At 42.1% G+C, this 26,195-nt stretch overlaps 1 protein-coding gene across 1 annotated transcript in view; it reads right to left on the bottom strand.

Annotated features, from left to right (window-relative positions):
• The window catches only part of WDR54 (WD repeat domain 54), a 1,113,980-nt gene that overhangs the window by 905,755 nt on the left and 182,030 nt on the right, over positions 1 to 26,195 (bottom strand). The window contains exon 3 of the mRNA XM_044064000.1: positions 15,203 to 15,269. Coding sequence (XP_043919935.1) covers positions 15,203 to 15,269 — 67 coding nt within the window. The remainder of the gene's footprint in view (positions 1 to 15,202; positions 15,270 to 26,195) is intronic.

Raw genomic sequence — 26,195 nt, 5'->3', positions numbered from 1 at the left:
CACAGTCTCGGTTCCGAAACGCCCAGGCTCCGAGCTCAAAGGAGTCGGAGGAGGAACATAATGAGGGATAGGGTCAGGCATCGACTGATGAGTCGGGCTCTGAAGCATTTGGGCCAGTGCCTCGGACTTAAGAAGTCGACTCACTACCCTCTGAAGGTCATGGTCCGAAAGCCTCGATGACCTAGAGGAGTGAGATCTATGGCTCCGTTCAGACAGCAAGGGAGATGCTGGAGCCGAATGAACGGAGCCAAGGGACGGTGACCTGGACCTCTTTCTAGATGTCGGCTCCGAAGGTCTAGTCGGAACCGACACAGGAATTTCCAACACCACGGCAACAGCGGGAGCCGAGGAAACCACAGAAGCTGCAGTCTGAGACTCATCGGCTCCAGCCGGAGCCGATGTAGACGGAGGTTTCGAAGCCTTAGGCCTCGGCTCAGAAGCTGGAGCCGAGGACCTAGAAGCCTTGGAGGGTTTGCCCGAAGTAACAGTAAGGGAACCCTCAGGCTTAAGTAAACCTCTCAAAATAAGTTTATTTTTTCTTTCCTGCAGGACTCTGGGGCTGAAGCCATGGCATACAGCACAAGAGTCCTGCAGGTGTAAAGGTCCCAGGCAGTATACACAAGAAGTGTGACCGTCTGTCAGAGACATTTTCTGACAGCACGAGTCACACTTCTTGAAGCCTGAGACCTTTGAGTCCTTAGACATTATCGAAGAAAGTGTAACCACACACACAGTCAAACACACTGATTACACCTTATACAAGTTTAACTCAAAAATTAAAACTTACTATCACAAGTTTTAGATTCCTGACAAAATCACACACACACACCACTAAGGGGATGGAAAGGCCCGAAGGCCCGAGGGAAGAACTTATAAGTTCTTTGTGGAAAAAGGGGATAATAGAAGAAAAAAGGGACTAAATCCACTAAGCTAAGGGAAATAACTATTATAAATTAAATTAAAGGGGTTTAAGTAGACTAAAATTTACTCTACAATAACTCACCTAGAAGCCGGTAGAAACCAAACACCTCGATCGCTGTAGCGGCAAACGAGATCTGAGGTAACTCACGCCTAGCATTGTGGGATATAAGGGGAGCCTCGAGCCAGTGGAACCAACTCTCGAGCTTTTAGAGTGGCCGAGTCGGAGCCGAGGTCGGCTTCGAACCCATCCAGCAAGAATGAAGGCGAGATAGACAACTTAACATCAGAAGTTTCAGTTAAGAAAGGAATAAGTATTGGAGCATATAAAATATGGCATGATAACTATATGAATCAATCAGAGGAAGTTAAAAATGATTAAGAAGAGAGACTGAATAAACAATTCACAAAGAAACAATGGGGGGGTATATGTATGTCTCCCAAATATGCAACAAAAATCTAGAAGATTTAGGATCTTTGCTTGGAAGTGTTTACATAGGTATTTTTATACCCCAAGTAGACTCCAAGAATTTTTCCTCAGGTAGACAGCAAATGTTGGAGGTGTGATGGGGAAGAAAGAAGTAACTGGGAAAGTACAGTTTTGTACCTACCATAAATGTAGATGTTCGAGTGCTCATACAGCTGCAGTCATTACAGATGGGGTTATCCTGCCGTCTGGCGGGTCCTCGGTCGGCCGAATTCCAAAGTCTAGGTCCGGCGTCGGTTGTCGTCGCTTCTTCCCTGATGTCAGTGTGGCAGGGGTATAAAAGAGGCAGCCGACGCCATTTTCTTCAGTTTTTCTTGCCCCAGATGTCAGGTGCCCCCAGAAGAAAGGAAAAACAAAGTTATGCAAACATGCAATATAGAATTATCAAAAAACAGTAGTTGCAAGCAAATACACCATAAGAGAATACCCCAAATAGGTTGTATGATAAGGTGTTTGTCATAAGGCCTGTCCTAAGAGGGGACGGAGGGGGGGTAACCTGGACTGCAGCTGTATGAGCACTCGAACATCTACATTTATGGTAGGTACAAAACTGTACTATGTTCATCGTGCATACAGCTGCAGTCATTACACATGGGAAGAATCCCAAAGCTAAGTAAGGGTGGTAGGCACTAAGTGGAACTAGGAGGAGCGAGGATGCCCTGCAAGACTGCTGTGGCAAAACCCGCTCTAGATTTAGAGTATAGTGGAAGGTGATAGTGCTTGGAGAAAGTGTGCACTGAACTCCAAGTGGCTGCTTCCAAAATGTCCTTGGTAGGGACCCCCCTGAGGAAAGCTGCAGAGGTAGCTGTGGCCCTGGTGGAGTGGGATCCGATGCATGCAGGCACAGTTTTTCCATGAAATGAGTAACAAAAGCGTCTGCAGTGGGCTATCCATTTTGAAATTGTCTGTTTGGAAATAGCCTTTCCTTGAGCACCTGTAGCATAGGACACAAAGAGTTGCTCGGATTTCCTGAATGGCTTTGTCCTGTCCAAATAATAACGAAGTTGTCTGTGAATGTCCAAGGAATGTAGTAGTCTTTCCCCTTTGTTTTGTGGATTTGGATAAAAGGTAGGTAAGTGGATAGTCTGATTCAAAGCTACACTGGTTACTACCTTTGGCATAAAGGTAGGGTTGGTTCGTAAGGAAACTCTGTCCTGATGGAAAATGATGAATGGTTGCACAGCCATGAGGGCCTGTAGCTCCGAAACCCTGCATGCTGAGGTGATAGCCAGAAGAAAGGCTGTTTTCCATGAAAAGTATTGTAGTTCTGTTGAAGAAGCTGGCTCAAAGGGAGGAAGGGTCAGCTTTTCCAATACGAAGTTGAGGTCCAAAGCAGGGACTGGTGGTTTTCCTTGGGGGTTTTAGATTTTTTGCCCCTCTGAGGAACTGCCTTAAGAGAGGATGTGAGAATAAAGGAGGATCTGTGTTGTATTGTGCAGAAATGGCTGAAGCGTGGATCTTGATGGAGGAGAAGGAAAGTCCCCTGTTTAACATCTCAGCTAGGTACTGTAAAATTTGAGGTATATTTATTACCCAAGGATTCTGGCCCTTTTCTTGATTCCAGGCACAAAATCGTTTCCATTTGGCGGAGTAGGCTTTTCTAGTAGAAGGTCTTCTGGCCTTCAAGATGACATCCTGCACCTCCTTGGAGAGGAGAGTCTGTTGGGAAATCAAGGAATTCTCCATGCAGCTAGATTTAGGGTTTTGAGCTGGCTGTGAAGGGTTTTGTAGTTGTGCTGGGACAACAGAAGAGGGACTAGAGGTAGGATCCATTGTGGGGAATGTGTCAGGCTCTTCAGGAGCAGATACCAGTGTTGTCTTGGCCAGTCTGGAGCAATGAGAATCATTTGCGGCCTCTCTGCTCTGGCTTTTAATAGAACTTTGGGCAGTAGAGGAAGAGGCGGGAAGGCATAAACTGTCAATGTTGTCCAATTTAAAGAGAGTGCATCCACTTTCCAGGCCTGTGGATGATAGGTCCTTGAACAAAATGTTTTCAACTGGTAATTTCTGTGGGTAGCAAAGAGATCTATGTCTGGCTGTCCCCATGCCTGAGTTATCTTTGTGAAAACTTGAGGATGCAACTTCCATTCATGTGGATCTGTCATATTTCTGCTTAGGTTGTCTACCAGTGTGTTTTCCTTCCCTGGCAGGAATTGTGCCTGTAGTTGAATTTGCAATTCCAGTGCTGTATTCCATAGGGTCATGGCTTGCCTGCACAGGGGGTATGAATGAGTTCCCCCCTGTTTGTTTATGTACCACATCACTGTGGTGTTGTCTGTCCTTATCAATAGCTGGCCTGGATGCAGTAGGTCTTTGAAGGTCATAATAGCCTTTTGCACGGCTAGCATTTCCTTTTGGTTGATGTGAAGGTGCTTCTCTTTTTGGGTCCATTTTCCCTGAATGCACTGATCTGTCATGTGTGCTCCCCAGGCATAGTCTGAGGCGTCTGTTGTGATGATTTGAGTTGCTTGAGGTACACAGAAAGGAAGACCTGTGTTTCGTTGGCAAGCTTGAGCCCACCACATAAATTCCTTTTGAAGGCATGGAATGAGTGGTATAATTGCTTCCAAGCTGTGGCTGTGTTGAGACCATAAGTTTTTTAGGTACCATTGAAGTTTCCTCATATGCAGCTTTGCACATGGGATTAGTAGGATGCAAGATGCCATGAATCCCAGAGCCTGCAGGACTTTCCTTGCAGTTAGCCTGGCGTAAGTTGCCATTTTTCTGAAGTATTGAGACAGTTGCCCTTGCTTGTCTGGTGTGAGGTAGGCCATCTGGGTGGTTGTATCCAAGCTGGCACCCAGGAAAATTATTTGTTGAGAGGGTATTAGTTTTGATTTCTTTTTGTTGACTGTGTATCCCAGGAAGTTCAACAGTTTTATTACAAACGCCAGGTGCTGCAGTAGTATGCCCTTGCTGTCTGCTTGGATCAGGCAGTCCAGATACGGGTAGATTTGTATCCCTTGTAGTCTGCAGAAGGCGATTACTGATGCCAGGCATTTCGTAAACACTCTGGGCGCAGTAGATAAGCCAAAGGGCAATGCAGATAATTGGTAATGGGTTGAACCTGCAAGACATCTGAGGTATCTTCTGCAATCTTGTCTGATAGGGACATGCAGGTATGCCTCCTTGAGGTCCAATGTTACCAGCCAAAACTCCTTGCCCAGCATGGGAAGAAGCTGCTGTAATGTGAGCATCTTGAATTTTGGCACCTGTAGATATGTGTTTAGGATGGATAGGTCTAAGATAGGTCTCCAATCTTTGTCTTTCCTTGGTACCAGGAATAGTCTGGAATAAAACCCTTGACCTTGTTCTTTTGCAGGTACCTCTTGAATTGCTTTCATGTCCATGAGAGCTGAAATTTGTTTTTGTGCCTCTGCCCTTTGATTTTGTGGCAGGTTTGGCATTCCTCTCATTTTTGGAAGGGTGTGAAAGTGGAACCTGTAGCCTCTGTCTATAATGTCCAGAATCCATTTGTCTCTTGTAACAATATGCCAATTTTTTGAGAATAATGTCAGTTTTCCGCCCAAATGTGCTGCCATTAAAGCTTTGCTTGGCAGGTGTAGGGGGAAGTCATTGTGTCTGTTTTCTAAAAGTCTGTGATCTGTCTTCTCCACCTCTTGGGGTTGGTGCTTGCCACTGTCTGGCTCTGAAAGATCCTTGAGGTTGCCCTCTACCCCTTGGACGCCTGTATCTGCCCCTTTGAGGTCTGTCCGTGGCTGGAAAGGACCAATTTTTTGAAGGCCAGTTTCTGCTGAAATGTGGAGGCTGTACCTGCAGGAAATCTTTCACTGTTTGCATTGATTTCGCTTTTTCCTCCATTTTCTTTAGCACCTCCTCAGCTTTAACACCACACAATACATCTTTTTGAAGAGGTGCTTCTAATAATTTAGCTTTGACATGATCTGGTAAGGTTTGCTCTTTGAGCCAAACATGCCTACGTATAACAGACCCCGTAACAGCAGCTCTACATGAGGCCTCTAAAGCATCAAAACCACACTGCAAGGTATGTTTACCCACTTGCTCTGCACCATGCAACAAATCCTGCAACTCTTTTAAATCTGGTTGTTCTGGTTGTGTCATCTTGCTTTTCAGCTGAGATATCAAAAACTGTTGATACTTTAACATATGGAACTGACAGTTTAATGCCCTCATGGTTAAAGTGGCCGAGGTGTACACCTTTTTCCCCCCACCTTTCTAAAGCTCTGGAATCTCTCTCTGAAGGTAATGGGTTTTTAGCAGTAGAGGCCTTAATTCCCTTGGGACCCTGTGAAATAGTTTCTGGGTCAGCAGTATGGCTTTTATATAGGAACTGGTGAGAATCAGGAACCCGGTAATACCGGTCTGGTTTAACAGGAGCTGGAGGCAAAGAATCAGGATTAAGGCTGGCTTCTGTGTACACATCATCCAATATATCTAAAACAGGAGGGATAGCCAGAGGCCTATGCTGGGGGAGCAGAAGAAATTCCCTGAGCCTTTTCTTGGAATCTGAGTAATCTTGGCCTTCTCAGTGAAAGTGTTCCCTCAATGTATGCAGGGTTTCCCCAAAAGAGAAGTCCTCAGGGGGGGAGACCGAGGAATAGACTCCTCTGCATCAGAATCTTGAATGGAGAATAGGCATAATCCTGGTCCTCAGATAGTTCTGAGGTAATAGAAGCTTGATCTGAGGAAGGGTAGTCTTCCTCTAATCTGGGCCTTTTGTCAGAGGGGGGTTGAGAACCCCTGATAAGAGTAATTAAATCCTCAGCCATTTTAAGCATCTGTTTTTTAGGCATGGTGCCTTGAGAGGGGGTCTGAGGAACCTGTTTTTTGGTTTTCATGGCTGTTTTAGATTTAGTGAAGGCTTTAATAGAGAAGGAGGAAGGCCTGAAGACCCCTTGAGAAATGGCAGGCCTGTCTAAATTCTGAGTTTCCCCGCCAGGAGTGGCGTCGGTATCTGTAGTAGGAATGGGGGCCGAGGAGCCTGCGACCTCGGGTACTGAAGACACCGGTAATGCATTGTCATCGGTACGCAGGGGTTGCGTCAGAGCTTAGCTGAGTACCAGAGAACCGGTAGTCGGCCTTAGCGTGGTTTCAGTAGGTGGTGCGGACCTCATATGCGGGTCCTTATCCTTGCGTTTTTTGCTCAAAACTGGAGTCTGAGTATCCGACGACATAATATAATTACATTTTTTGCCAAAAAAGTGAAGGGCGAATTCCGCCCGACGCTTAATAGTGCGTTTGTTGAATCTAGCACAAAAACGGCAGGCCGAGACGTCGTGGTCTGGGCCTAAGCAAGGTATACAGAAAGAGTGGAAATCCTTATGCGGTATTTGCTTCCCACATGAAACGCAATTATTCACTTTGTCTGACATCGGTCTGAGGCAAGAAAAGTTTCCCCAACGGGGCACTTAGCTTTCAAGAAGACTTCGGCTGAAATACTTTCGTAAATCTCAGGAGCTGGCCGACCGGCACTTGCAAACTGCTTCTGCTTCGGGCACCGAGCGGCAAGAAAGACTGAAGAAAATGGCGTCGGCTGCCTCTTTTGTACCTCTGCCGCACTGACATCAGGGAAGAAGCGACGACAACCGACGCTGGACCTAGACTTTGGAATTCGGCCGACCGAGGACCCGCCTGACGGCAGGATAACCCATCTGTTATGACTGCAGCTGTATGCATGATGAACATGTAGCAGTCCACAAAAAAACACAACTGAAAGGCCAAAGAAGAGCCATAAAGATGATAAAGTGGACTACTGAGGATAAGAAAGAAATTATGTATTGTCACTATTATGCAAAAAGCCCAGAATTTCCAGACACAAGGTATACAACGATTAGGAGAGAAATTAGAGGAAATAAAAATACTTCTGCAAGAAAAACTGTCATAAGCTTCAAATGAATATTTGTGTTCATTGATACAACATATTTGTAAATAACAGTATATATATATATCGATATCTGTCAAGAAACCTTGACCTGTTTGGAAAAAGAAGCATCTGAGGAAGTGCAAAAATATAAACAACAAAACCAAGAGATATTTGAGAAGTATAAAAAAGAAATATGGACATGGGAAAGAAAGAGAGAGATTTGATATGGTGCAATATTTCTGTAAAGGAGAAAGCCAAATTAATTAATGCGAAGAAGGCAGCCCCAAAGACATTCCAAGAGAAATACAGGCAAAAGCATCCAGATATGGAAAATTTCACAATAAAAAATAATAACATCACAAAGATGGAACATAGAAAAGAAGATTAGTAAAGCAGAAGTTAAAAAATAGAAGTTATGGAGTGCCTGCAAAGTGAGGGTTTGGTGTAGAACGCCTAGCGCAGGTTACATCACAGCAGGATGGAGTAAGTCACCAAAGTAGGGAGGAAGACCAGGAAACAACTGAAGACATTTGGACATGGGAAAGAAAAACAGACTTAATATGGTGTAATATTTATGCAAAGGAGAAAGCAAAACTAACCAATACAAAAAGAGCAGTACAAAAGATATTTGAAGAGAAATACAGGCAAAGGAATCCAGACGTGGCCAAGCTTTCAATACAAATAAATAAGAAGACAAATGGGGAAAGTAGAAAAGGCGATTAGTAATGGAGAAGTTAAAGAAATAGAAACTGATGTCATGGAGTATCTGCAATGTGAAGGATTCAGTGTAGAAGATCTAATTCAGAAAGCACCACAACAGGGTAGAGTAATGGATATCCAAATTAAGGGGAAGTCAGTGGAACAGGGAGTAATTGGTCAGGTGCCATATGAAGATAATTTGGAGCCTTCCACATGAAACCAGTTTAAATATTCGCTTGAAGCTAGGGAATGAACAGGAAACTGTGGAAACTCTGATGCAGTCAATGTTGAGGAGTGATAGGCCAGTGAGTTCCCATATGATAGAGCAACGTATGGCACAGGATGACGTTGAAGAGAATGTGTTACAGGAAGATGTTACAGAATCTTCTACAGAATACCCGCAGGAATTGGAAAACAAGGGATGTGCCCTTAGTATGGAAGAAAATGAGCTAAGAAAAGAGTTGCTTGATTTAATAGACATAGACAGATATATCAAGATCAATGAAAGAAATAGACTGCAGAAGGTTAATAAAACCCCCAAAAATCAGAAGTTTGATAAAACAAATGAACACAGTAATTAGGACTGTTCATGGAGACTCATGTGATATAACAGAAGTAAACAGGATACATTACTGTGCAGCTAAATTAATAACTGATAAAGATTCACAAACCAGATAACCAAGACTTGACTAATTACCACTCCACGAAGACACGAAGTTCACCAAAAGGATTTTAATACAGCAGCACAACAACAGCTCCAACACTGACCTAGGTTTCGTCCTATAGACTTCTTTAACAAGGAAGGTTAACAGAGTACCACCTTGATGTTTGTGAGCTCAAATGGCAACTAATATTAAATGCACATTTTTATCCAGGCCTCAATGAATTCATAACTATCAAACCTTATTTAAGGCTACAAAATATTTTAGGTTAATGTTGTTATAGTTATACCATTTGGGCAGGATTCAATAGGTTAAGGTTCTAATTATACAATGGCCTATTTGGTCTTTAGTTTTGAATTAGTATTTTATCAATAGATTATTAAGAACACATATCAGATTTTAATTGCATTATATGTAGTTAGTTTTTTATGTATCATATTGTAAATGTTCATATAACATTTTACATGAACCATGTAAAATATAGGGGTTATTTTTAGTGCATGCACATTTTTAAAATGTTTAGATATTTTGTAAACAATATGTATTTCTCAATTTTACATATAATACATATTGTATATATTGTTCAAGTATATTATTATTATACATTTTTAATTTTCATTTTTATCTTTATTATTATTTTTGTATTTGTCATTTCCTTTTCTTTTTCTTTAGTTTGCACTGAGTTTAATAGCCAAGTGTAACTAATTAACTAATTTACTAATTTACTAAACTATTAATTGTTTTATGAAAGTATGTATAAATTGAGTTAGCTCTAACACTCTGAAGAAGTCTATAGGACGAAACCTAGGTCAGTGTTGGAGCTGTTGTTGTGCTGCTGTATTAAAATCCTTTTGGTGAACTTCGTGTCTTCGTGGAGTGGTAATAACTGATAAAGTTCTACCACAAAAACACTGGGTAGTGAGGAAAAGGAAGGGGAGAAATTGAATACCATCATGGAAATATCGAATAGAGAAAACTATAAAGCAGTTAAGACAAGAAGTGTCAATGTTAGAAGATTATAGAAGAGGGAACAGATCAACAAAAATACTCAGAAAAATAGATGTGATAAAAACATTGCACAGTATTAGAACAGACCAGGATCTATCATGCACTACTGCAAATAAACTAAAAATTTCAGCACAGGCAAAAAGACTTAGAAGATACGAAAATAAATATAAAGGAAAAGTACAAAATAAGCAATTTATTGAAGATCCAATAAAGTTTTATAGAGAATTGTGAAATAAGGTAAAAGGAATTGAAAGACCGCGAAAAAAAGAAGAAATAGTTACATTTTGGAGAAGTATCTATGAAGATCCTGTGGAACATAAAGATGCTAAATGGATAGAAGTTAAAGAAAGAACAAGAGGTTCAAAGGTACGGGATATGAAATGGGATGAAGTAACAGAGAGATTGAAACAAAGTTAAGAAAAGCCTCAAACGCCAGGCCCAGATGCAGTACCTCATTTTATCTGAAAGTATTAACATCTTTGCACGAAGATTTAGTCAGGAGTAAGAATTTATATGCACACCCCGAACAGACACCAACCTGGCTAACAGAAAAACAGTGCTCCTACATAAGAGTGAACCTGCAAGATACCCTAAAAATTATAGACCAATAACTTGCCTTCCGACAACGTATAAACTATACACGGGTATTGATGCTGATAGAGTTTATAGTCATTTAGAACAGAACTCAATTATGGCAGTAGAACAAAGGGCGATAAAAGAAAGTCATTTGGAACTAAGGATCATTTGTTGTTAAATAAAATCATAGTTGCGAACTGTAAAAAGGGGAAGAATCTAAGTATGGCATGGACTGACTACAAAAAAGCATTTGATAGTATCCCACATTCATGGATAAAAGAGTGCTTAAATATATATAAGATACACCCTACACTGATCAAATACATTACAGTGACCATGAAACAGTGGCAGACCACTTTGCAATTATGCCATGATAAAGGACAAAATATTAACCCAGGGATAAAATTCAAATGGGATAGTCCAGGGTGACTCTGTCACCGCTGCTATTCTGCCTTGCCCTTAACCCATTAAGCTACTTAACAGCTTAGGCCATGGCTATAATTTGGGTCCTAGAAAAACAACAAAGTGCAAAGAGTTCTCATCTTCTCTTTGTTAATGATTTAAAACTGTATGATTTAAAACTGCATATTCATCAGATGAGGAACTGAAAGCACAACTGCAAGTTGTCAAAACGTTTTCAGATGATAAAAGAATGGCATTTGGTCTTGATAAATGTGCAAAAGCAACGTTTAAAGTAAGAAAACTGCAGCGTCAAGAAAACATCAGTTTGCGACAAGATTGTGATATAAAAGAACTTGAGCAAGAGGGAGTGTATAAATACTTGGAAACTGATGAAGAATCAACAATAAAACACGAACAAATGTGAATAAAACTTAGTAAGGAATATTTCAGATGACTTAAATTAAGCCTGAAAACAGCAATGACATCTAGGAACAAAATTCAAGCTATAAACCAATTTGCTCTTCCTGTCCTAACTTACAGTTTAGGAGTGACTGATTTGCCCCAAAGTGTGTTGGATAGATTAGACAGGAAAACAAGAAAGATTCTTCATGCTCACCAAATAATTTATAAAAATCAGTGTATACCAAAATTATATATTCCCTGTTCTGAAAACGGGATTGGACTCCTTGAAATTGATTATATGTATAGATCTGCAAATGTGGGGACTCCACACATATCTGCTGACCTCACAAGACCCAAAGATAGTGAAAGTTGTGAAACTTGAGGAAAATAAATCTAAGATGACTTCTCTGCTTAATTTAGCAGAAGCATATCGGCATCAAGCAGAAATGGAAATCAAACCAGAAGTGGATACAAATCAGGCAGCAACTGAATGTGCCATAAAACAAAAGAAAGAATATAAGGTGAAGGACCAGTTGAGAAGGCAAGAAATGTGGAAAAAGCATAAATACAGTTGCAAGTGTAGAAAACTTCTGGAAGAACCTCATGTTGATCATAAACAAATGCAGGAATGGTTAAGTAGAGGCGAATTCAAACCAAGAGATGAAAGGTTAATACTGGCAGCCCATGCCAGTGGGCTACGTACATGTTGGTTTACAAAGTCCATTGAACATCTGGGAGAAACAGACAAATGTAGGTTTTGTAAAACCGAATTGGAAACAGTTGCACACCTTGTTGCAGGTTGTGACATACTAATGGAAGAAGGGCTGTATACTGAAAGGCATAATAATGTGGCAAGATTGTTGCACTGGGGGTTGTGCAAACATTATGGTACTGAAGTGGCTGAAAAACACTGGAAGCATAAGCCACAAAGCATCATAGAAAATGAAGTTTATATCATATGGGACCACCTATTACCAACAGTTCAAAAGATAGATGCTAGAAAACCGGATATAGTGGTTCAAGAAAAGAAGACAAGACTAGCATTGATTATTGAAATCGCCACACCCAGTGATTACAGTGTCTTGTGTGGAGAGAGACAGAAAATCATAAAATATCAGGATCTGCAGGCAGAAACGAGAGCAATGTGGAAGAAAGAAACCCAGACAGTTCCAATAGTAGTAGGAGCAAAGACTCAACAATCATATTTAGATACGTTACCAGTCCATGCAACTCTTTATAAATTGCAGAAAGAGTCATTGAAGGGCACATCGTGGGTGCTCCGAAGAGCACTTTTTGGCTGACATTAAAGATGGAAACAATACTAATTTCATGAACTTTAACTGTATTTTGACTTGGGAATGGGGTCCATTCCTGTCATGGCATTAGAAACCCAAAAGACTTGGAGAAACTAAATGAGACAAATGATTTTTATGCAATGCAACTTCACAATAAGCAAAGATAAGCAAAGATGTGACAAATTAAATGGAGAAAATCACTGAATGAACATTTGCATTACATTATTTTTTCTGATTATGCTGAGATTAAAATTTAGAAAATATCAAGCAGCCCAATGTCACAGAGGGATAAAGCCCTTAGTCAGTGCCAAGCAACCCATGTTCAATTAGCAGCTCATGCACTGGAGGGGGTCACTAGGGGAGGATAGAATTGAATATCTAATATCAGCTTGTTCATCTTGTGGGAAAGTAGCCATGCTAGACTCACTGCAATAAGCAGCATACAAATCTTTTGAGCTGTATAAGTGGTGAGCAACTTAGTCGGAAAATTTAACATGCATGCTCTTTACAGAGCAGTGACAGCAAAGCTGGTAAGGCTGTTGTGAGAGGTAGAGGAGGTTACAGCACACTCCCTGGCAACAGTACAACAATGTACCAGCATAATCTAGCTCCTCACTAACCCCAGATGTGGAGTCAGGTTGAGCCCAGTGGTTCAACTAAGGTGGGACTGTTAGTACCCAGTGAATGAGGAGAAGAACTGATGGCAGCTGATGGAAGGCTGGATGGAGGAAAAAAGTACAAATATGTTTATGTCTCTCATTTTGTAAAGTATGTCAGCCTTTAGTACTCAATGAGATGAATACTGTTTATGTACCACTGAAAGAAGATAAAGTTGTGTAGATTAAGGACGATCATGGTGCATCAGTCTCCGTCATACCTCTCCACTTGGAAACATCAAAAACCTGGACAAAGGACTATGAAAAGTAGGTACAACTGGCCAAAAATCAGGTTGTTAATTAACATAACATTTGCATAAATTATCATGTAACCTTGGCCACTTGTGGAATTGTAGGATACCAACATGAAGATGGAAGTCGCTAAATAATAAATAATGGCAGACATTTGAATTTCAGACTTCACATCCTTCAGAAAATACATAATAATGCAAAACATGTTACTCTGGCAACTATCCGAGTTTACGGCAGCAGCAATATTTAAAATCTGTTCATCCTTGTTTCTGGGCCTTTGTCCCATCATTATTTTTAGGTTTGTCCAGATTTATTGCTCTGACAGATTGCAACTTAGAAATATTTTATTACAGAGGTCTCCCAGATGTTAAAATCTTCTACTGTAAAGATTATGCTTTATGTGCCAGAGAAGAACTGTACAGCAGAAAAAGTTTCACTCAAAATGGAATTCTAAAGGCTGTTCCACAGTACTGTTTGACTTCTTGTCAACTCACTCAGTTCAAATTACAAACTACAAGATAGCAAGGCAAGCATAGCACTAAGATAACTCACCGTTTAGTAACGTCAGTTTTCAAATCTGCATAATACTGATTTTGCCTCATAGTCATCATAACTCATGAGAAGCAAACAAACAAAACAAAAGTAAACAAGCAGCTGGCCTAGAATGTATGCATTTATCATTAAGAGTCAATCACAGTTTAATTACAGGTGCATTTCATACTAACAAAACTATGTACACAATACAGATTGTCACTAGTGACAATACCAAACACAGTTTGTCACAGCACAGCAGAACTCATCTTTCTCCACCTCCCCGTCCTCAGTCTGAATCTAACAGGTTAGCAGTGAAAAAAAGTCTATACAGGATCCACAGTAAACCAGCACAATCAAAGGAATGATTAATTAATAAAAGAACATTTATATCAATATATATTGTCATGCTACAGCAGTTAGTTCTGGTTCCGCCTCAAAGCTTTCAAAAAGGGCGCCGCATAGTTAGGCGGAAATGTAGCCCTTAGTCTTCTCCCCATTTGGCACTTTCTTCAGGGCTCTGGTATTATCATACCACCACTCAACTCATTCTCCTTAGCTTTATCCAATATCTCTCTAACTTCTCAGTTAACCTGCCTTAAACCCGAGGTCAGTGTCCTGGTACAGCGCTTGTTGCAATGCTGCTCTTTGCAAATGCGACTAAGGTCAGGTTCAGTCAGCAGGGCGGAGGCAGGGGCTTTCTACTGGTTTCATAATTTTTTTCAACTACCAAGTTAGTGAAGACAGTGCCATTTTTAGTCCTGACCCATACCACTGTCCATGCTAACATCCATGCATGGGCACTGGGCAGTAGGAGTCCAGGCAGCGGCAGTGATTCCAAAGTTCCTACAGCAAGTCCCCACATTAGCTATCAGCACCCACAGTCCTCTCACACATATTTGCATATTGGAGAAAACAATCTGCGTACTTGCAAAAGTTAAGAGAAAAAATACTCCAAATCAAAGAGCAAGCCTGGCCAGGTTAACAAAGTGCAATACAACAAAACCACTCCAGTTTGCATTGACTTAATGACTTTCTTTATTTACCAGTCAAGTGCAGTATCTCCTACCTTCAACCTCTGAACACAAACTGACAGGATATTCCTTTCTCCACCGGTCTCCTAGTTTGAAACGTGAGGCCGGGAAATGAGAGTTCCCCAGTTCAAGCCAGTGTGTATGTGTAAGCAAATTCAAAATCTTTGTTTCCTGTTTCTGAGATCAGCCCCCCACCCTCTGCCAATCAGGGTGGCTGTATTCCTTCTCCAATCTCAGAGCCTGAGTCAGATAGGCACTTCAGGCAGTCAGGCACTGCCTAATGATTATTTTCGTTAGCTTTGTTTAAGTGACAACTACTATACAAATGAGGAGTAACTTATGAAATTATTTCAGTGATATAAAAACATAATAAAAAGAAGATGTTAAAAAAAACAGTAAACAAAATTAAAAGAATGTGCAGACTGCAGTTCCTACCAGATGGAGATTCTGGAATGTCCAGTGCATGCCAGTACACCATAATGGAGCCGTCAGACTCGTACATCTGTACAGAAAAAAACAGCAATAAGTACGGCTATCATGGGAAGACCCTCTGTATAACCATTATCCATATACTAAATTAGAAGTTATGTTAATTACCATTACTTGGTATCTGTGTTGTCCAATGTCATTATGCATCACGAATGAGTCTTCAGATCCATCCCCAGATCCAAGCTGTCCATTTCTCAGACATACAATCCGAGCCTCCCTCTCCCATGTTACCTCACTAATCATCAAACCCTCAGACTGAGTTTGCTGCCCCCTCCTCAAGATAATTATCTCAGCGATAATAGAAATACAGTGACAAAAGACCTACTGGAGTCCAAACTAGGAACCAGTGGATTCTATAAACCTCTATATCAATCTCAGCTGCACAAGGAAGGGGGAAGTAGGGTGGGAAGTGATGCATAATGAAACTGGACAACATGGATACCAAGTTATGGTAAGTATATAGCTTCTAATCTGATGTTGTCCATTTCATTATGCCTCATGAATGGGTCAGAGTCCCCAGCTATACAAACCCTGCAAGGGCCTCAAGGAAGGATATGGATGCTCTGTTTCTGGAAATAATGTCTAACTTGTAGTGAGATACAAGTGGTATTAGCAGTGGACCAACTAGCTGTGGCGTAGATTTTATCAACTGGAGTTCTAGCAGAAAAGGCTGAAGAGGTTGACACTGTTCTGGTGGAGTGGGCTCTAACTGGATGGGAAGTTGTGTGCCTTGCTGAGAACAGACTGCATAAATACATTCTGTAATCTATTTTACTAAAGTAATCTCAGAGCCAGTCTGTCCCAACTTGTTAGGCAAAAAGGAGGAAATGAACAACTGTCCTGACTTTCTATGAGGTCTGGTCCTATGTAGGTAGAAATATAACTGTCTGTGAATGTCCAAAGACACATGTTCGCCTTATTGGAATAATTGGGAAAGAACACAGGTAAATGAATGGTCTGATTTATGTTCGCTCCTGAAGTGACCTTTGGAATTAAGGAAGGATTCATCCCGAGAGAAACTCTATCCTTGAAAAAGGTTATGTATGGTGACTGAGAAGACAGAGCCTGTAATTCTAAAACTCTCCTAGCTGATGCAATAGCCACAAGAAAAGCAGTTTTCCATGACAAGTACTTCAGCTCACAAGAACCAGCAGGTTCAAAGGGTTTCTAGGTGAGACTTTGCAGTACTAAAGTAAGATCCTTAGGGGGAGAAGGATCCTTGATTGGATGTCTTACGTGAAAAAATCTTTTTAAACTGTCCAACGGAGTTTGAAAGAAGAAAGAATAGAGGGAAAGCCAACTCTTTCTCAATATAGAAATTAGCAAGTTGTACCTTTATAGTAGAAAAACTAGCTCCCTTGTAGAAAAGAAAACTCAAAAACATAAGGACATCGGAGACTGAAAAGGGGTCTATATTCCTATGTGAAGCACAGATGGAAAACCTTTTCCATTTACTACAACATACCTTCTTGGTGGAGGAATTTTGAGAAGCAAAAATAATGTCATGGACAGGTGAAGGAAGCGGACTTGAGCAAAATAACTGTCAGTGGAGAAACCAAGGGGTTAGTTTGAGGAACCGAAGAGTGGGGGTCTGTCATTCTGTCAGATGTGAAATGAGATCCTGTCTGGGATCCAGTATCCATGGAGTACATTTGCTCTGAGACTGCAGAAAGGGGAATCATACCTGACAAGGCCAATGAGGGGCAATGAGGATAAGATTGGTCTTCAACCTGCTAGCTTTCTGTAGAAGTCTGGGTATCAGGGGACATGCATATAGGAGACCCAGGAGCCAATCATGGACTAGAGTGTCCCTGGATGACTCCCCGGCAGGGGGATCAGAGCGAAGTACCTCCTGCATTTGTTGTTTATGGGGGGAAGGCAAATAGATCGCAGCAAGGTTGGCCTAAATGGCTGAAAATCTCGTTCACTACTGACTGATTCAGCAACCACTCATGAGGACTCAAAATGGACCTGCTTGTCCGCCAGAACTTTGGATTCTCCCAGATGTGTGTTGCAACAAAATAGTGGTTCTAAGCAATCACCCATTCCCAGACTCTCATCGCCTCTCTGCAGATTGGGTAAGATTGGGTTGCCCTAAGCTTCTTGATGTACTATACCACTGACATGTTGTCCATCAAGACTGCAATCATCCTCAGACAGAGGCAGTCCTGAAAGACTTGCATTGTGAAGAGGACCACCCTCATCTCCTGGATGCTTACTTGCAATTTGGTGTCTCTAGGGGACCTTGTGCCAAGTACCATGTTTCCCTGATAATGCCCCACCCCCACCCCAACACGGAAGTATCCATGGTTACTGTGGCTGAAGGAGAGGGAAAGACAAAAGGCCTGCCTAGATGGAGATCGTCTGTGAGCATCCCCCATTGAAGGTGATGTCTGCAAACTGGAGTAAGTTTGATTGGTGTTGATAACTGGTGACACCAGATGGACCACTGAACCGCCAGAGTCCACTGGAGAACTCACATGAAGAACCTGGCTAGAGGCACCAGAAGTATGGCAGCTAACATGGAGCCCAAGGCTATGAGAACTAGGTGAGCTGAAGGAGATGGTGTGTCTAGCAGGCATTGTACCTGATGCCTGATAGACAATATCCCGATGTCCTGGATTGGGACCATTTTGGATTTTGCCATGTTTACTGTGATTCCCAGGTGGCGAAACAGGGAAAACATCACCTGAATTGCCCAGGGTAGTTGATGCCTTGTGGGTGTCGTTAGGAGCCAATCATCCAGGTGGGGGAACACTTGGAATCCTTGCAGACAGAGATGCTCTGCGACTACTGCCATGCATTTGTTTAACACCCAGGGGCAGTGGTGAGACCAAAGGGCAGAGCTCTGAACTAGTAATGATTGGCCCCCAGCCGAAGTGTAGATATCTCCTGGATCGTCCTTCTATTTTGATATGATATCACTCATCCTGGAGATCCAAAGAGCACATTCAGTCATCTTTGCGCATGAGAGGCAGAAAGGACTATACCATAACCATCTGAAATGTTGTCTTCTTGACAAACGGATTCAAACTGCTTAGATCCAGGATGGGTTGAAGGTCCCCAGTCTTCTTTGGCACCAAAAAGAGAGTAAGTTCTACATCCTTGTTGTTTGGTTGGGATCCACTGGAAGGGCCTTCTCCCTCTGACTGAGTGGCACATCAGGGAGATGCTCCCTAGTGTGGGGAGGAGGAAGGTAAAAGGGAATACAGTAGCCTCTGTATATAATGTTTAACAGCCAAGAGTCATTTGTTATGTCTGCCCAGGCTGCTGGGTGAAAGGATAGTCTGCCCTCAATTGCCTCCAGACTAGGAAAGTCAGGCAACACTTCAGGAGCACTGAAAGGGCTTGTCAGAGAAGGGTCCCCTGAAGCCCTGGTTCTGTGGACTCCCACTGCCTCTGGGAGAGGATTCGTCCTGTGAATCAAGGAAGACACCTTGGGATTTGCAGAACCAGATCTTCTTCCTGCTCCGTTAGTTCCTAGAAAAGGTTGTTGGGGGGAAGCAAACATGATCCCTACAGCACATAGAGTCTTGTCCTCCTGTTCCCTGCAGGTCAGAGTCTCCTTAACCAAAAGAGGAACCATCAAAGGGGCTGTTAATGAATGACATTTTGAAGGAGTCTGCAAACCCACATAGTCTCATCCAGGCATGTCGTCCGATGGCTATCAGCCACTTGAGAGGTTCCCTCTGCCACATGGGAGATTAGACTCACTGAGGAGTTAACAATCAAAGCCATAGTATGCAGCTGTGTGGAAAACGTTTTGAAGTTTTTCTCCAACAGCAACTGTCCTAGAGATGTGGAAAGTTCCTTCACCAGGTCTCTATGGAGGAGAGTGAAATGTGCCAGATAATTTAATGCTCTCAGCGAAAAGGTGGCTGAAGCATACATTCGCTTCCAATGTCTGTGACTCTGTTCTGGGGGTTGACAGTAAAGCTCTGTCCGGTGAGCTCCTTCTTGGTGGCTGCCAACACCACAATGGTATCAACTGCGACACTAACTCCAAAAAGTATAATCCTGAGGGGGGCTAAGGTGCTTATCCACGTGCTTTGGGATTGGTTCCATGGTATCAGGCTCCTTCCTAACCCAGCGGGCAATGGGGGTCAACAAGTTGGTCCACCTGTGGGGTCACCCAAGATGTAGCTGGTCCCATCCTGAACGCCTCCAAGATCACAGACTCCTCCAAGGAAGGGGGTTGGGATGACCATCCACCCTTTTGCTTCAGGATTTCTAAGATATCTCCAAAGGAAAGATTGGGGGGGGGCATTCCCCTTCATCAAAGTCTGTGTTCTTTGTTAAAGACTCCAAGGGGGGAGGCAATGTGCTTAATCTTACACTGATGCTTTTGGGGGACATCCTCCATGGGGTACTCGGGGGGAGAACTCAAAAGACAGGGGAACACCTTGCTGAAGGGGTGGCTGGAGGCTCTCTGGGAGGGGCTGACCATGGATTGGACAAATAGGAGCAAAGCTTCAATCCACAGATGATTGGGAGGGACCTGGTGGAGGAAGGACCATATCTCGAGGAGTTGAGAAAGCCCTCTCTGCCACCTAGAATGCCGAGGATGCCACGGGAGGCCTGCCCCCCCCAATGAGAGGCTGAAGCCCCTAAGAGAGAAAGAGATAAGACCACTCCAGATCCAACATTGCCAGAAGGCACTGGACCCCAGCTATCAAAGGTCAAGGCCCCCAGAGGAAGGGATGGCTCTGAGAAGGACAAGGTTGAAGCCAATACCAACTACGAGGACCCAGGGTCGATCCTTTGGATACGGAACCCACTCTGCTCCAACAAAACTGGAGCTGAGCCAGTCTGGGACTCTGTCAGAGGTGGGGAAAAAGAACATCTCGCAATCATACACTCATCTACTCGGGATCACCAGGCCCTGTGACTCTGAAGCAGAGAGGATCGGAGGAAGAGGCTGAGGTATTGAGGTCGGAGGTCTCACGGATCCAGTGTGGGTCGGAGAAGGCAAAATTCCCAGCTGGATCTGGCCTTTGAGTAAACTCCTCCTCATCTGATCCATTTCCGAATGTGAGAGCCAAGAGGACCTAGAAGACAGTGATGAATGTGTAGACCACAATGGTGATATGCTTGGCCGGGTGGTATGTGTGGGGGAGGGTGACTTGCTCCAAGACTTATGATCCAAGTGTGAGTGTTTTGGAGTCCGCTCTGGAGATGAGGAGCTACAGTTCCTAATGACCTCTGATGGCTTCTAAAGGCTGTTCAGACCCGAGGTCAATGGATCTGGCAGGGTGGGAGGTTTGGTATACACCAACTCCCCCAGATCCGAAGGGCCTGTTGGATCCAGAGAGAAGCACAGAGCTGTTGGATCTGAAGAAGATGGATCTGAAAGCTTCCTCCTCTTTTCAGAGGTAGAAGTCAACATCCCCTGGGAAGCAGAGGCGGTCACTTCATCTGGGAGGGGGTCTGGACTCCAGAGGAGGGAAGAAGCCCTTGCAAGATCAGCTTGTTCTTCCTGTCAACCAGGGCCCAGGGACTGAAGGCCAAGAAAATGTCACAAGGCATCTCTAAATACCCCAGGTCCAAGCAATAAACCCACCTCTTGTGGGCATCAGATTGGGGAATCTTATGCCCATAAGAGGCACACCTCTTAAACCCAGTGGGTTTTTCAGGTATGTCTGACATGCTTGTCAGGCACTCACACAAACACGCACACTAAGAAACCAGTCACACACTAACACTTTTAACTAAACTAAAATGAAAACAAAAGGATAGCGGGAAAGATTTTTTTTTGAATGAGCTAGAGAAAGAGGAAGAAAAAGAGAATGAGAAAATATGAAAAGGGTGGAAAGGACCTAACACCAGCAAACTACTAAGATAGCATAACAGGAGGGGAGGTAGTGAACAAAAGTAAACTGACTAGTTTTAAGAAAAATTCTTAAGTAGAAAAAGGAAAATATTACCTAAACAGTGGAGAGGTTCGTAATCACGTCTGGACAGAAAAGGTGGCAAATGAGATCTGGGGGTTTGAGTAGGATTAAGGCATTATGGGAGAGGGAGGAGTTTGAGGCTTGGATCATATGCCTGAGAAATAGCCGGCTTGGATCTGAGGACAGATCTGAAGACCCATTTGTGTTGCATAATCAAATGGACAACATCAGATCCAGCAGGTTATATTACATCATATATATATATCTAATTAAAAGCATACATTATATTGTACTCTGATGAGGGAAATGGTGTAGTTTAAAACATGCAATTAAAATGTCAAGAACAATCTGCTACAACAGCTGACAAAAGCCCTATTCCTGAATGAATTACACTGTGCTATTCCTTAGTATAATTATACTGAACTCATCAGGCTAGATCATGAACATTTTGAAATTAGTAGACATATGAAAAATGTAACATAAAGGAAAAAGTCCTAGTGGATTACTATAATAAAGCTGGTTGGCAAGTGGTTATTGAAAGATAGTTACATATCACCTGTAAATTAAGACATTCCACACAATGCCTGGAACGCAACATTATTCACCTGTAGTGATATTCATTTGCTGGTAAACAATGTAAAAACATAGCACAAACAAATTAATGAAGAGAATGCAAGTCAGAATTTTACTAACTGGGACAATACACAGTTAACAATACACAGTTAAGCAGAAGTTATTTAAAAAACAATTAGACATGCTTGGTTCCATTCCTTTGCAAATCCTCTGAGAACTCCAGATGAACTCCATTCTCTTTCACATACCAGCAATAAGCTTCTGTCTTACTCATACTGAGCCTGTAGAGTCTATACATGTAGAAGCAAACTAGAAACATTTCGAAAATTTGAGATGCATTGCTCCCTATCTAATCAGACAGAACTCTGCTAACTGGGGGTGGGGTTACAAGTAGGTGAATTAGGTACAGTTGTGCAGTAAATAACGAATATGTTCTTATTGTATCAGTTGTTCTACAAGGGGATCCCCCAAAGCATGTCTACTAAATGTGTTCTTCCAATTTAGCATGTATTGGGGCATGAAGGCTCATTAAATGTGTTCACTACAACAACATGCCATAGCAGTACAGCATGCCTGGCACAAGAGTGAGCAGACTTTCTACAGATCAAGAACCATGCTGAAGATCTGACAACTACACTGTTTAAAGACCCTCTCTCTCTGTCTAATCTATTTACTCAACTTCACTAGCAGATTGAGAAAGGGCAATCCATGTGCTTTGATATGACGGGACAGTATTTCTTACTTACACAGGAGGGCTTCATTACAGATCAATTGATATAAGAATTTATCTGTTATACTGAAAGTTCAGTTGTGTAAAGACTTACCATAACAGTAGATGTCTACTGATCACAGTTGCAGTATTCCAAATTGTTAAGGTTATCTTGTTAATAATCTGGACATCCAACTGTGGTACCCAAGCTAAAACTTTTCATAGAGCCATATGTCCAAAGTATGACCTAAGCCTGTGAGCTTAAGGGTACATAAGCAGACATATAAGCATGAAAGCCTCAGACTATCTCAAAGCTAGGAGACCTGGAAACACCCGAGGAAGGTAAAGAAACAGGTAAGGATTAACTAACAGGAGGGGAAGGTAGTGAATGGTTCAGCACCCAATTGAAATGTTCAGCACTTGTAATGCAGAGCACCAAAAGACTGAAAAATAAATCACAAATCCAAAAGTTCAGCAGCTCTCAAATGTTGCTCTTCTCCTTTAAACTTCTTTTTTGCAAGCGGGATTCCCACCTGCACCCCATAAACATATACATACCAACTTTGTTATTGCCATACCTTGGAGAAAAAGGAATAGTATGGGAAATGGCCATCCCTCTCTTGGTATATGTAAGCCTGTTCTTCTGGCCATTCAGTCTCTGTTTCTGTACTCGATCTAGTGGGTTCCAACATTTCAAATGGTTATGGAATTGTTCCCCCTTGGTCCATGAGAAAAATAGAGGGCAGCACACAGACAGGGACAAAATAAAATGGGGAATCGTAGAGCTAGATGAAATACAGCAACACTGATCAGTAGCACATCTATTGTTAAGGTAAGGTTCTACACACCTCTGCTGTGCCCTTCCCCAAGTCACTGTTGCAGTATTCCAAATTGTTGGGTGATTCCCAAAGCTTGATGTGTAGAAAGAGAAGATGGGTCAAGCATAAGGAAATTGTCTACTAATCCAGACAGAAAAGATCTGGCAAAAGAGGCACTAGATCTTGAGTGGCATCTATCCTACAGTGTTTAGTGAAAGTGTGTACAGAAGACCAAGTTGCTACTTCCAGAATAGAACTGGAATCAATTCCTTTGTAAAAGGCTCCAGAGGAGGCAACAGTCCTTTTGCAAAGGGTTTGCCATAGTGGATGTAACAAAAGGTAATGGGTTCAGAAATCCAGAAAAAGCAAAGAACTGGCCAGATTTTCAAATGTCTGTGGTCTTATCCAAATAAAATCAGAGTTGTCTGTGTACATCCAGAGAATGAAGGATTAATTCCCTCTTGTTTTGAGGGTTTGGAAAAAAGGTGGGAAGATTAATGGCCTGGTAGATTGGCAACTCATTGACCGCCTTAGGCATAAATGAGGGGTTGGTCCTTAGAGAAGCCATGTCTTTTTCATAAACAGGAAATGGAGGGGAAAGCAAGCCATAAGGGCTTGAAGCTCAAAAACTCTCCTAGCAAACATAAGGGTGAATAGATGATTGTTTTCCCATCTATATTTTATTTTATAGAGGTGAAAGCAACTGGCTCAAAAGGTGGCAAGTAAGTTTTTCTAAGAAAAGTTTAGGTTCCTTAGAGGAAGGACACCTTTCCTAGATGGATTCAACTGAAGGACTCCCTTGAGAAACTGCATTATCTCATACCTAGAAAGCAGTGGCGCATCTAGACACAAGCATGTAGAAATAGCAGATACATCTAGTTATTAGAGAAGTAGGCTAGAACAGCTCTTAGTTGCTCACACAAAGAGAAAGAATAGTAAGAACACCTGTTTTAGTACGATTCTGATTTTTAGTATGACACCATTTGGGTATAAAAGACTTTCTAGAAGTGAGTTTCCTTGCCTCCTGAAGAACCTATAGCATGTCCTCTGAGAATTGCTGTCTGAAAGGGATCAAATCCTATCATCCACACCATCAGTCTGAAAGATAAGATGTTGGAATAGAGGAGTGGGCCTTTGTGTGGTGTTAGAGCAAGTCCACCCTGTAGAGAAAATTGTGATGATGACCCCTGGCTAGATAGAGAAGGGATAACCAATACTGCTTGGGACAAAAGGGAGTCACCAGCAAGATTTTTGGCTTACCCCTATGTATCCTTAACAAGACCTTTGTATTAGGGGCAGAGGGAGAAGGCATAAATAAACTTTTCTTCTCTCGGGAAGGACATGGCATCCACCCTCCAAGGCCTGAGGGCAATAAATCCTGCAGCAAAACAGCTGGAAAAGACAGTTATGTGAGCAAACTTACTATAACAGTAGATGTTCATATGATCACTGCTGCAGTAGACTTACCTACATGGGTTACATCCTGCCAAGGATATAACAGCTGGCCAGCTTCCAAAGCTTTAAGGGCACCTCTTATGCACCCAAACAGGCTGGCAAGCTCAAGGTGAGCGGAATAAAAGACAAGTTTAGATGGCAAGCCCTTCAGTGCTTTCCTGCCAACAGAGAGAAGAAGGCAAAGTCCTGAAAGGAACCACACCCTGGTATAAACAACACAAGAAAAACAAGGGGGGTGGAAGGGAGGGAGTGGCTAATGCAGCAGTGATTATTCAAACATCTACTGTTATGATAAACTGACGTACACAACTGTACTATGTTCATAACATTAATCACTGCTGCTGTAGCCTTAACTATATGTAGATTAATCTAGCTTCCTACATTTGGGAAGTGGAAGGAGAACAGTCCAGGAACTTGTGGAGAATGGTTCTTGTAAAGCCTGTTTAGACCTGGAGAAGGAATCAAGCTTATAGTGCTTTGCAAAGGTAGGCAGAGAGGGCCAAGTAACAGCTTCTAGAGTACTTCTAGAATCCAAGTATTTCCAAAAAAGCTATGGATGAAGCCAAGGCCCTGGTAGAGCAGGCTTTGACCCTGCCTGGAATAGTTCTGTTGTGGTGAGTATAACAAAAACTAATAGCCTTTGACAACCATTTGGAAATAGTCAGATGTGACAAGTTGTTCATTCTTTTAACCTTCTCAAGAAATGAACAATTGATCCAAAGATTTGAAATATTCAAGAAAGTACACAAGTTGCCTGTGGACACCCAAGTCATGGAGTATTCTTCTTCCCCATTTTTGGGGTTCATTTGAAAGAATTGCTAAAATAGCTATTCAAGATAAACACCAAGCACAGGTTCAAATTATTTCCTTTGTATCATCTTATAATTCTACAATGTTTTAAGAAAAACAGACAAGGTTCTCTTCTCAGCAGCAGGATTCTTTATTCAGTTTAGTCATTCATAGTCATTAACAGTTTGGGTTCAGGAAAGAAAAGGAGAGATAGATAGTCTGGCTAAAAGTAAACTCTGATACCATTTCAGGCATAAAATGAGGACTTGGTTCTCAAAGAAACCCTGTCCCTGTGGAAAATGAGATAGAGTTGGCTCACCATAAGAGCTTACAATTCAGATACCCTTCTTGCAGAGGTTAGAGCAATCTGTAAAACTGGTTTTCATGTTTAAGAACCTCAACACAGCCAAGTTAGCTGGTTCAAATGGAAGAAGGGTTAGCTTCTCAAACCAAAATTATGATCCAAAGTAGGGGCCACCAGTTTTCTTGGATGCCTCTTCTTCAAAACCCCTTTCAAAAACATTTTGACATAAGAATGCACTGAAACAGGAGGATCTGTGGCAGACATGCTAAAATGGCCAATGAATTAACTTTGATAGAGGAGAAAGAAAAGCCATAGGATACTAACTCACATAAATATTGTAAAACCAGAGAACAACTAGCCCTAAATGGGTGCTGGTTATGTTGTTTTCTTACCAACAAGA

The sequence above is a fragment of the Protopterus annectens genome, chromosome 2.part2 (genome assembly GCF_019279795.1).
Source record: "Protopterus annectens isolate FY-2018-M chromosome 2.part2, PAN1.0, whole genome shotgun sequence".
Classification (NCBI taxonomy): domain Eukaryota; kingdom Metazoa; phylum Chordata; order Ceratodontiformes; family Protopteridae; genus Protopterus; species Protopterus annectens.
The sequence above is the reverse complement of the archived record's forward strand: the minus strand, read 5'-3'. Positions and strand labels throughout refer to the sequence as shown.